The following is a 13,150-nucleotide window of genomic DNA, read 5'->3' on the forward strand; positions in this document are numbered from 1 at the left end:
TGTTTTCCTCCGGTACTGGGAATAGATGTCCGAATTTAACAGAAGCAGTTCTCTGGTGTACAGAGCAACCTGAGCAGGACAGGGAGGGCAAGGCGAACAAGGGGAATCTCAGTCCATCTGATGTTTCACTGAAATGATGGGTTTAACTTTACTGAGCTCCTTTACAGCAGGTTTGACCCGGGCTAAACGGAGGTTAGTGCGTTTAGCAACCCCTGCTTTTAGTAACGCGCTCTTTCTCCTTACTCGGCACAGAAACTGTTTGTTCTTCCTGTTTTGTAGGTGCGTTTCTTATCCCCTACTTGTTTTTCCTGCTGATCGCCGGGATGCCTTTATTTTACATGGAGCTAGCATTGGGCCAGTACAACCGAGAGGGTGCAGCTACTGTCTGGAAAATCTGCCCCATCTTCAAAGGTGAGCACTTTATTTGTGCGGCCTGACTGCTGTCGAAGTTAGTAAGATCATTGGCTGTGGGCGGGGGGCGGAACGATGCTCTTGGCGACACTAGGATGGTCTGTCACACACAAAATTACACTCCGAGCTGCACATCCGTAGGTGAGGATAAAGGCAGGTGTTAATATCGGTCTGTGGCTGGCCACTAACTTTCTGATAATACCGGGCCGTGCGTTCTTATATCTTTCTTCACAATAATGGCAGTGAAATGTTTCGCTAGACTGACGACAAGTTGTCTCCATGCTATGGAATCTTTCAGTGGGTTCCTGTACTGGGAACAGGAACACTCACTCCTGCCACCACCCCCCTCCCCCCACCCCACCCTCTCTCTCTCTCTCTCTCACACACACACATACACGCAGAATAGTATGGTCTAGACTAGGCCGGCCACACCTCGAACTAGTATTACTTCTCTACTTCCTCACTCTGAGTTTACATTTTTGTTTTCAATTGAATTCACAACTTAAAAGTGTCAGAAATTAAAGACAATTAATGGCCACCCATTTGAAACTGAAGAAAGCACTGGCTATAGTGCAGCCCCCCCTTTGCTATCAAACCCCTCATAATGTTGACCTCATTGATAAACAGGTCTGGAACTCATTGATCAGAAAAATAAAAACTGCAGGCAGGTATTCAATGATAGGCTTGAGCAAAATTCCTACAGCTGAAAATTTGGCTCAGCCCAGTTTACACGGCCTCCCTTCATGGAGCTAAGGTGATTACTTTTTAAAACTAAAATTCCACAATATACAGTCATTGTGGCTAGCCAGCAATTTGTTATCCATCTCTAATTGTCATAGAGACTGCTATTGAGACACCTTCTTGAACCACTGTAGTCCATCTGTGCAGGCACACCAATAGAGATGTTAGGGCTTTGGATTTTTATTCAGTGAAAGATCACGTAGTATTGAGTCAGAGGGGAATGTGCAGATGGCAGTTGTTCCTATGCACCTATTGCCCTTGTCCTTCTGTGTGGTAGAGGTCTAGAGTTTGGAAGGTGTTGTTGAAGGACCCTTGGGAGTTGCTGCAGTACATCTTCAGGATAGTACCTCCAGCTGCTGCCATGTGTTGGTGGTGAAGGGAGTGAAATTTGAAGGTTGTGGATGGGATGCCAATCAAGCAAGCTGCTCTGTCACGTTTTTGAGGGATGTTGGAGCTGCGCTCATCCAGGCAAGTGAGGAGTATTCAAACACACCGCTGATTTGTACATCGTAGATGGCTTTGAGGAGTTGAGAATTGTTACTCGTTACAGAATTCCTATTTCTTGCAGCTGCCTTTATATTGAATGGCAGAGCAGGCTGGAGGGGTTGAATTGCCTACTCCTGCTCCAATTTCTTATACTTATTTTCATAGAATCTCTACAGTGTAGAAAAAGGCCCAACAGGTCCACTCAGTCCCACCCCCCCACCCTATCCCTGTAACCCTGCATTTCTCATGGCTAACCCACCTAAGCAATGCATCCCTGAACACTATGGGCAATTTAACATGGCTAATCCACCTAATCTGCACATCTTTGGACTGTGGGAGAAAACCAAAGCACCCAGCAGAAACCCATGCTGACACAGGGAGAACATGTAAACTCCACACACAGCCACCCAGTGGTGGAATCGAACTTGGGTCCTTGGCACTGTGAGGCAGCAGTGCTAACTACTGAGCCACTGTGCTGGTCTATATAGACATTTTTTTTTAATATGGCAAGACAAGTGCAGTTTCTGTTTAATGTAAATCACTAGGATATTGACAGTGGAAGACCCAGTAATAGTTATGTCATTGCATGTGAAGAGGAGGTAGCACACTCTCATGTCGGAAATGGCATGACCTGATGCTTATGTGGAATGAATGTTAATTGCTGCCATCAGCCCAGGCCTAAATGTCGTCCAGGGTTTTCCATGTATTGGCAAGGTCTGGGCTGTTTTCTTTGGAGCAGAGAAGGTAGAAAGGGGATCTGACTGATGTATGCGATTATGAAGGGCATGGACAGGGTGAACAAAAAGCAGCTGTTCCCCTTGGTTGAAGGGCCAAAATAAAAGGTTTAGAGGGAAGTTGAGGAAAAACCTTTCCTGCCAGAAGGTGATGGGCGTAAGGAATGCACTGCCTGTGAGATTAGTTGAGCAGGGAGCCCTCACAACCCTTTAAAAAAAATAGAATGAACACTTGAAGTGTCATAACACTCAAGCCTGTGGTCTCAGTATGCAATAGGCAGTAGTATATTTTTTGGTGGTACAGACTTGATCAACTGAAGGATCCGTTCTGTACTGTATGATTCTGTGATTGCTTCAGTACCTAGGTAGCTGTGATCGGTGCTGTGTATTGTGCGATCATCAGTGAACATGTCCACTTTTTACCAGCTATGGGAAGGAAAATAATCGAGGAAGCAGCTGAAGATGTTTGAACCTAGGACACTGCCATGAGAATATCCCACAACAATGTCCAAGGACTAAACTGTCCAACCACATCCTTTATATTGAGTATGGCTCTAACCAGGGAAGAGTCCTCTTCCTTACACCCACTGACTTTAATTTTGCTAAGGCTCCTTGGTGCCTTATGCAGTCATTGCTGCTTAGATGCCAAGGACAAAGACTCTCGCTTTCTCTCTAGAATTCATGTCTTAACCATTGTTGGGCCAGGACTGTAATGAAATCCTGCACTTCTGGTGTGGTCTTTGAAAAACCGTGAACCTGGTTTCAGCGAACAGGTTATTGTGGACTAAATGCCACTTGACAGCACAATTGACATCATTGAAACATAGAATCCCTACAGCACAAAAAGGACCATTCAGCTCATCGATTCTGTACTGACCCTCTGAAGAGCATCTCCCCCAAACACAACCCCCCACTCCATTCCTGTAACTCTGTATGGGTGTTTTGCCATGGCTGACCCACCTAACCTGCATACCCCTGGACATCATGGAGCAATTTTTAAGCATGACTATTCCACCGAACCTGCACATCTTTGGACTTTGGGAGGAATCTGGAGTACCCGGAGGAAACCTACACAGACATAGGGACAACATACAAACTCCACATAGATGGATTAGAATCGAATCTCTGCGAGGCAGCAAATGTTAACCACTTTGCTACCCATCCTCCATCCCTTTGTTGGTGATTGAGATACAGTTGATGGGATGGTAATTAACTGGAATGGCATACATTTTGTGGACAGAATGTACCTCAGCAATTTTCCACATTTCTGTGTGAGAGCATCTTGGCTAGGGATTCCGCTCATCTGCTTCCACCCCCCACAACCCCCACCGTGTGTGTCACTTCCTTTGGTGACATCACCCATGACCATGAACACACACTCCAGAGACAGTCTCCACCCCCACTCCCAAATCCAGCCCTCCACCAGCTCCAAGCCACCAGCCCTGCTGTGTTTTTTCCATCCCCCCAGACCTCCCCTCCACTGAGGATGAATGATCAGTCCTCAGTAAAGGCCTTACCTTCATGCCATTATGCTCCCAGATCAACAAATTCAACATGCGTAGTGACATCAAAAGTTTCTTCTGCTGCCTCCAGCTCCATGCCTACTTTTTCCATCAGGACTTTCACCTACCTTCTGAGGATGCCTTCGCCCGCCTCCAATATACCCCATCCATTTGGACACCCTGTGCTGGCTGTTACCCTCCCTCGATCTCTTCATTTTCAACTGCTGCTGAGACATTGACCACCTCAAACTGTCCACTCCTCTCACCCATTCCAACCTCTCACCTTGCAACACACAGACCTCCACTCCCTCCACTCCAACCCCAACCTCACCATCAAACCAGTGGACATGGTTGGGGGGGGGGGGGGGGTGGAGTTGCTGTGGTAGTATGGTGCACTGATCTCTATACCACTGAAGCCAGGCGCTAACTCACAGACACCTCCTCCTACAGCCCCCTCAATCACAACCTCATCTCCCATTATCAAACCATCATCTCCCCGACCATCCACAACCTCATCACCTCAGGGGATCTCCCATCCACAACCTCCAACCTTATAGCTCGGGAACTCTACACCACCTGGTTCTACCTCCAACCTAAAATTCCTAAACCAGACTGTCCTGGTTGACTCATCATCTCCACCTGTTCCTGCCCAACCAAACATACCTCTGCATACCTTGATACCATCCTGTCCCCCTTGGTCCAGGATATCCTTACTTACATTTGGGACACAACCCACGCCCTCCGCCTCCTCCAAGACATTTGATTCTCCAGCCCCCAATACCTCATCTTCACCATTGACATCCAGTCCCTGTACACATCCATCTGCCATGATGAAGGCCTCCAAACCCTGCATTTCTTCTCCTCCTGCCGAACCAACCAATACCTTTCCACAGACACACTCATTCAATTGGCTGAACTGATCCTCACCTTCAACAATTTCTCCTTCGAATCTTCCCACTTCCTTCAGACCATGTGCACCCACATGGCCCCCAACTATGCCTGTCTCTTCGTCGGGTACTTGGAACAGTCCGTCTTCCACAGTTACACTGGCACCATTCCCCAACTTTCCCTCCGCAACATCGATGACTGTATTGGCACCACCTTGTACTCCCACAGGACAGTTGAACAGTTCATCAACTTCACGAACACCTTTCACCCTGTCCTCAAGTTCAACTGGACTATCTCGGACACCTCCTTCCCCTTTCTGGACCTCTCTATCTCCATTTCAAGCAACCGACTCAACACTGACATCGAGTTCAAATCCACTGACTCCCACAGCTACCTGGACTACATCTCCTCCCACCTCCCCTCCTGTAAAAAGGCTATCCTTTACTCCAAATTCCTCAGCCTCTGCCACATCTGCTCCCAGGAGGACCAATTCCATTCCAGAACATCGCAGATGGCCTGCTATTTCAAGGACTTCAATTTCCCCTCCCATGTGGTCAACAATGCCCTCCACTTCCCACACCTCCGCCCTTGAACCCCACTCCTCCAACTCCCCTGGTCCTCATTTCTACCCCAACAATCTTGGGATACAACATGTCATCCTCCACAATTTCCGCCACCTAAATCAGACCCCACCACCAGAGATATATTTCCCTCTCCACCCCTTTCAGCATTCTGCAGAGACCATTCCCTCTGTGACTCCCTCGTTAGGTCCATGCCCACCAGCAACCCACCCTCCACTCCTGGCACCTTCCCTTGCCACCGCAAGAGGTGTAAAACCTGTGTCCACACCTAATCCCTTACCTTCATCCAAGGCCCCAAAGCATCCTTCCACATCCAGCAGAGATTTCCCTGCACATCCAAAGACCTCATCTATTGTGTTCATTGCTCTCGATGTAATCTCCTCTACATTGGGGACACAGGACGTCAACTTTTGGAATGTTTCAGAGAACATTTCTGGGACACATGCACTAAGCAATCCCACTGCCCTGTGGCCGGTCACTTCAACTCCCCCTCCCACTCTGCCAAGGACAGGCAAGTCCTGGGCCGCCTCCACTGCCAATTCCTAGCCACCTGATGACTGGATGAAGAGCACCTTATCTTCCTTCTGGGGACCCTCCAGCCACACAGAATCAATGTCAATTTCACCAATTTCCTCATCTCCCCTCCCTCCCAAGCTATGCCATAATTCATCCCCTCACCCCTCCCCCCAATATTCCTGATGAAAGCTTATGCTCGAAATGTTGACTCTCCTGCTCCTCAGATGCTGTTTGACTGGCTGTGCTTTTCCAGCGCCACACTTTTTGATTCAGCTAGTCCTGGAGCACAAGTCTTCAATATATTGTCAGAATGTTGTCAGGACCCATAGCCTTTGCATCATTCAGCCATTTCTTGATATCATGTAGAGTGAATCAAATTAGTTAAAGACTGACAGCTGAGTTGCTGAGGATCTCAGGAAGTGATTGATATTCATCATGGGCAGCACGGTGGCTCTGTGGTTAGCACTGCTGCCTCATGGCACCAGGGTCCCAGGTTCGATTCTAACCTTGGGTGACTGTGCAAACTCCACACAGACATTCTCCCCGTGTCTGTGTGGGTTTTCTCCCGGTGTTCCGGTTTCCTCCCACAGTCCAAAGATGTGCAGGTCCGGTGAATTGGCCATGCTAACTTGCCCATAGTGCTAGGTGCATTATTCAGAGGGAAATGGGTCTGGGTGGGTTACTCTTTGGAGGGTCAGTGTGGACTGGTTGGGCCAAAGGGCCTGTTTCCACAGTGTAGGGAATCTAATCTAAAAAAAATCTAATCGACTTGACTGAATATGGTTGCTAATGTTTCAGCCTTGTCTTTCACACTGAAACATTGGGGTTCCCCATCATTGAGAATGTTGGTTAGCTGTCCTCCTCCAATGAGTTGTTTTATTGTTCACCACTATTCAGGACTGCAGATCATTAATCAGGTCTGCTGGTTGTAGATTCATTTAGCACTGCCTATTGCACATTGATTCTGCTGTTTCGCATGCAAGAAGTCCTGTGATGTAACCTCATCAGATTGACACTTCATATGTGCCAATCCTAGTGCTGCTCCTGACATGCCCTCCTGTGCTCTTCATTGAATCAGGTTTGATAATTTGGCTTGAAAGTAATAGTAGAGTGAGGGCCATGATGTTGTAAATTAGAGCTCTGTTCTACTGCTGTTGTTAGTCCACAGTGCCTCATTGGTACCCAATCTTAACTTGTAGATCTGTGCAAAATCTATCCTATTTAGCACCATAGTAGAGACACACAAAATAATCAAGGGTATGCTCTGTGTGAAAATGGGACATTGTTTTCCCAAGACTGTGCAGTGGCCTCTCCTACCAATACTGCCACGGAGAGGTACATTTTACAGACAGATTGATGAGGACTAGTCTTTTTATCGTTCTCTCACCACGTTCTGCAGGCCTAGTCTAGAAAATTTGTCCTTCAGGAAATGACTATAGTTAATGCCACAATTGTTCCTCTCTCTACAGATGTTGCCAGACCAGCCGGGTTTCTCCAGCACTCTGTTTTATTTCACAACATTAACCTGTTGTCTCACTCTTTGAAATCTGTGATTACAAAGCAGAGTTCTGTTAATCGATTTTATGCTGTCTTGACTGCTAATGTGGATTAAATTGTTTTAAATATAACACCAAATGAAATGTAGATTTGGAAGTTAATAAAAATACTAAAGCCATATAAAGTTAATTGCACTTTGATAATAGATTTGAGAGATTTAGTTGGTTTCGACAATAGTTACTCTAAAACAATAATCATAATTTGAATTAAATCTCTTGGGGTAATGCACACTCTTGCCTTTTGACTATTAGTGAAACAATTTCTTAGGAATATGATATACAGTAGATAAATTTTAAACAGCTATTCAAAAACAACAGATAAAGCAGGTGTCTAATCCTTTCGCACAATCCCTTGCCTATTTCACAAATAACCAAAACACAAATTACCTCTGCAGATTTATGAGTTAGAATATAGAGTTATGGGTTATCAGGTTCATTTTTATCATGAAGAAAATTGTTGGCATCAGTTGTAAGCTCCCAACTCAGATGTACATTCAAAGCGATACCTTTTATCTGAAGTTAGGATGAGCAATCAGCCTTCTTGTTCTTGAGGTCATTTCCTTAAAGCTCCCTGGCAAATTACCAGACATGAAGGGGTTAAATATTGGACAGAGGAGAGACCAGTTGAAACCCAGACCATATAAAACTGGATAAATGTTCATCTTAACACCCGCAGTCCAGTATTCTGAATCCAGAATTTGGAACTGATCTCTCCTCAGCATTCGGCTGGAATATCACTCAGCATCTTGTGGCATACAGTTCAAACGCTATCACTCAGCCAAGAGCTTGATTCACAGTTCTTGTTTGAAGTGTTTAACTTTACATCTAAAAATTCAAGTATACTTCTAGTGTGATTAGATGTGCTTCAAGCAGATAATGAAATTTGAAAGGTTGTTAATTTGTAGAGATGTTCCTTCTGTTAGTAAGAAATGTACCCATTTATTTATCAACATGCATGTCCATCAGAGCAATGAAACCATGGATACTTGGTTTGTGCAATGTTTTGAAATATTCAGGACTGCTACTTTTTTTTATTAGGAATGTAAGTTACAAACCTAAATTTTAAGTACCATGTCTTAAATATACTATAGCTGGTTATCAAAGTGAATCCTTCATTAAATGTTTGAACAGATTTTTCTAATCTCTAGAAACACTTTAGCTCATTGCTGAATATTGTACTCATAGTAAAATTTTCCGTTCCAGTATCTCCTGATACTTTGGAGGATAAATGTAGGTTGCAGCACTGAGTAACAGCCTTGGGATTTCAAAATCCGCAAGATTCCTTTCAGATTGATAACTTACAGGGCAGAGTTTGCAGCCCTCGCCTTCCCCCATCAACATTTTGGCGTTAGACTCATTTTAATTTTGTGAAGAATTATTTTTTTCCCTGTTCCTCCTTTGGAGAGAATCCACTTGAATACATGAGGGCTGGAAACAGGAATAGGCCATCCAGCCCTTCAGTCTGTTCTGTCATTCAATAGAATCATGCCTAATCTGCTTTTAATTCGATCTACCCCGGTGGCTCCATGTCTCTTAATGCCATTTTCTAACAAAGATTTACTGACCTCAAAATTAAAATTATTAATTAAAATAGAATTTATTGCATTTTGCACAACAAAGATCCACATCTCTATGACGCTGTGTGAAAATGTGTTTCTTAATTCTTCTTTTTAGCCTGGCTCTGATTTTGAAATAATGCCCCTTTATCCTAGATGCCACAATATTTGAAAATATTGTCTGGCCAGTCTTTCAAATTCAAAAATCATCAGTAAAATCATTTTAACATCATTTATGTCCCAGAGAACATTAGTCTAGTTTATATGATCTTTCCTCTGGTGCTAACTCTGGGATACCTGAATTTTCATTGCATGCCTTCCAAAGACCATGCATCCCTTCTTGAATGTGAGGCCCAGTGTGTTCCAAGCTTTTGTATTGAAGTACCAAAACTGTCCCGCCTTTGTTTCTGGCCCTCTAGTTATAACGGCTTGCATGGCATTCGCTTTTTCATTAATTTTAAGCACTTGGCTAAAATATCTGTGACTGGCATACCTACACCTCATACTTAATTTTGGACCTCCACTCTTGCATTTCACCATTTACTTGCCACATTGCAGCTTAGATGGATGGTGCAGCCTTATTTTGGGAGTTGGGCATGGCACAATGTCCTAAGGCATTTAGTCAGCCATTTTGTTTGAACTTGCTGCTGTTCAAATATAAATGGCAATGTCTGGCACACCATTTGCTTCCCGCAACGTTAGTTCCATAAGTGGTACTGCGGCCCAGTCTCAGACATGTTTCTTGCTCAGAATTCAGGCCATCCAGCTGTTAAAATCGCAGATACAGATCATCATATTTGCTGTAGTAACTAATTTACGGCTGAAGTGTTGAATGGTTAAGGCATTGTGTCTGGCCTCATCATTTTTGGACATGCAGCAAAAACATTAGGTAGGATTCTTGCAATCCAGTAAGCCCATGCTATAAAAATGCTGGTGATGATAGCGTCACATCAACCATTATGCACTCCACAGATAAGCAGCTTCTCAACATTCAATGTGTAGGCTTACACATAAAAATAGCTGGACATTTATATCTGTCCATGGTATGGCTATGAATCAGTGAGGATGTTCAAGAGGAAAAACAGGAGGAGATTAAGGAGAAAACTATTAGATTTCATAATTCTGTTGCAATTCTTACATATTTCCATTTGCTATTTTTAATGTTTAAAGTTACAGATGCTGAAAACCACTCCATTGACTCTTTTTAAGAAAACAAGTCTGATAGTAATAGGGGGTTTTGAATAAGACTGCCTTCAATCAATACTAATAGACATATATAGAATTATTCTAAATTTTCTTTTGACTAACAGCAGATAAATTTTAGTGAAACAGAATGCCTTACTGGGCATGGTCATACTGTCATAGAGGTGTACAGCACAGGAACAGACCCTTCGGTCCAACTTGTCCATGCCAACCAGATATCCCAATTCAATCTAGTCCCACCTGCCAGTACCCATATCCCACTAAACCCTTTCTATTCATATGCCCATCCAGATGCCTATTAAATGTTGCAATTGTACGAGCCTCCACCACTTTATCTGGCAGCTCATTCCATACACGTACCACCCTCTGCGTGAAAACGTTGCACTTAAGTCTCTTTTATATCTTTCCCCTCTCACCCTAAACCTATGCCCTCTAGTTCTGCACTTCGCAACCCCAAGGAAAATACTTTGTCTATTTCTCCTATCCCTGCCCCTCTTTAAGGTCACCCCTTAGCCTTCAACGCTCCAGGGAAAACAGCCCCAGCCTCTTCAGCCATTCCCTATAGTTCAAATCCTCCAACATCCTTGTAAATCTTTTCAAGTTTCACAACATCTTTCCGATAGAAAGGAGACCAGAATTGCACGCAGTATTCCAAAAGTGGCTTAACCAATGTCTTGTACAGCCACAACATGACCTCCCAACTCCTCTACTCAATACTCTGACCAATAAAGGAAAGCATACCAAATGCCTTCTTCACTATCCTAACTACCTGTGACTTTACTTTGAAGGAGCTGTGAACCTGCACTCCAAGGTCTCTTTGTTCAGCAACACTTTACTATTAAGTGTATAAGTCCTGCTAAGATTTGCTTTCCCAAAATGCAGCACCTCACATTTATCTAAATTAAAGTCCATCTGCCACTCCTCAGCCCCTTGGCCCATCTGATCAAGATCCTGTTATATTCTGAGGTAATCTTCTTTGCTATCCACTACACCTCCAATTTTGGTGTCATCTGCAAACTTACTAACTATACCTCTTAGGTTCACATCCAAATCATAGAACATAGAACAACACAGTGCAGTACAGGCCCTTCGGCCCTCGATGTTGCGCCGACCTGTGAACTATTCTCAGCTCGTCGCCCTACACTATCCCAATATCATCCATGTGCTTAGTGTTTAAATCTCCCTAATGTGGCTGAGTTGACTACATTAGCAGGTAGGGCATTCCACGCCCTTACCACTCTCTGCCTAAAGAACATTCCTCTGACATCTGACTTACATCTGACAAATTGACCCCTCAATTTGTAGTTATGCCCTCTCATACAAGCTGACATCATCACCCTAGGAAAAAGTATTTCACTGTCTACCCTTTCTAATCCTCTGATCATCATGTCTCTATCAAATCCCCCCTTAGCCTTCTTCTTTCCAATGAGAACAGACCCAAATCTCTCAGCCTTTCCTCATAAGACCTTCCCTCCAGACCAGGCAACATTCTGGTAAGTCTCCTCTGCAACTTTTCCAATGCTTCCACGTCCTTCCTGTAATGGTGCGAACAGAGCTGTACACAATATTCCAAGTGTGGCCGCATCAGCGTTTTGTATAGTTGCAGCATGATATTGCGGTTCTGGAACTCAATCCCTCTACCAATGAAACCTAACACACCGTATGCCTTCTTCACAGCACTATCCACCTGGGTGGCAACTTTCAGGGATGTACGCACATGACTTCCAAGATCCCTCTGCACATCCACATGACCAAGAATCTTTCCATTGACCCAGTACTCTGCCTTCCTGTTATTCTTCCCAAAGTGCATCACCTTACGTTTAGCTGCATTGAACTCCATTTACCACCTCTCAGCCCAATTCTGCAGTTCATCAAAGTCCCCCTGCAACCTGTAACATTCTTCCAAACTATCCACTACTCCACTGACTTTAGTGTCATCTGCAAATTTACTAATCCTATTCTAATTTACCTATGCCTGCGTCTAAGTCATTTAAAAAAATGACAAACAGCAGTGGTCCCAAAATAGATCCTTGTGGCTCACCACTAGTAACTGGACTCCAGACTGAATATTTTCCATCAACCACCACTCACTGCCTTCTTCCAGAAAGCCAGTTTCTAATCCAAACTGCTAAATCACCCTCAATCCCATGCCTCTGCATTTTCTCCATCAGCCTACCATGTGGAACCTTATCAAAGGCTTTACTGAAGTCCATGTATACCACATCAACTGCCCTACTCTCATCTACATGCTTGGTTACCTTCTCAAAAAACTCAAGGAGGTTTGTGAGACACGACCTGCCCTTGACGAAACCATGTTGGCTATCTGCAATCAAATTGTTGCTTGCTAGATGATTATAAATCTTATCTCTTATAAACCTTCCCAAAACCTTTTCTACAACAGAAGTAAGGCTCACTGGTTTATAATTACTTGGGTCATCTCTGCTGCCCTTCTTGAACAAGGGCACAACATTTGCAATCCTCCAGTCCTCAGGTACTAAACCTGTAGACAATGACGACTCAAATATCAAAGCCAAAGGCTCTGGTATCTCCTCCCTAGCTTCCCAGAGAATCCTCGGATAAATCCCATCCAGCCTAAGGGACTTGTCTACTTTCAGTCCCTCTAGAATTGATAACACCTGTGCATAACTAACCTCGATCCTTTCTAGTCTAATAACTCGTACGTCATTCTTCTCCTCTACAAATATTCTCCTTTTCCTGAGTGAACACTGATGAGAAATGTTCATTTAGCACCTCTCCGATCTCTACAGGGTCCACACTCAACTTCCCACTTCTGTCTTTGACTGGTCCTATTCCTACCCTAATCATTCTTTTATTCCTTACATACCTATAGAAAGCTATAGGGTTCTTCTTTATTCTATTTGCTAAAGACTACTAGTGTCCTCTCTTTGCTCTTCTTAACTCTCTCTTTAAATCCTTCCTATCCGATCTGTAACTCTCCATCGCCTTATCTGTACC

General features: G+C 44.1%; 1 protein-coding gene across 2 annotated transcripts in view; it reads left to right on the top strand.

Moving 5' to 3' along the window:
* Positions 1-13,150, top strand: part of slc6a2 (solute carrier family 6 member 2) — a 179,961-nt gene that overhangs the window by 1,854 nt on the left and 164,957 nt on the right. For both annotated transcript variants that reach the window (XM_087995914.1, XM_043707015.2), the window contains exon 3: positions 280-411. In XM_087995914.1, the coding sequence (XP_087852040.1) occupies positions 280-411 (132 nt within the window). The remainder of the gene's footprint in view (positions 1-279; positions 412-13,150) is intronic.

Source organism: Chiloscyllium plagiosum, unplaced genomic scaffold (assembly GCF_037043375.1).
Source record: "Chiloscyllium plagiosum isolate Xiang-an unplaced genomic scaffold, Cpla_swu_hap1 HiC_scaffold_17, whole genome shotgun sequence".
In the NCBI taxonomy this organism is placed as follows: Eukaryota; Metazoa; Chordata; class Chondrichthyes; order Orectolobiformes; family Hemiscylliidae; genus Chiloscyllium; species Chiloscyllium plagiosum.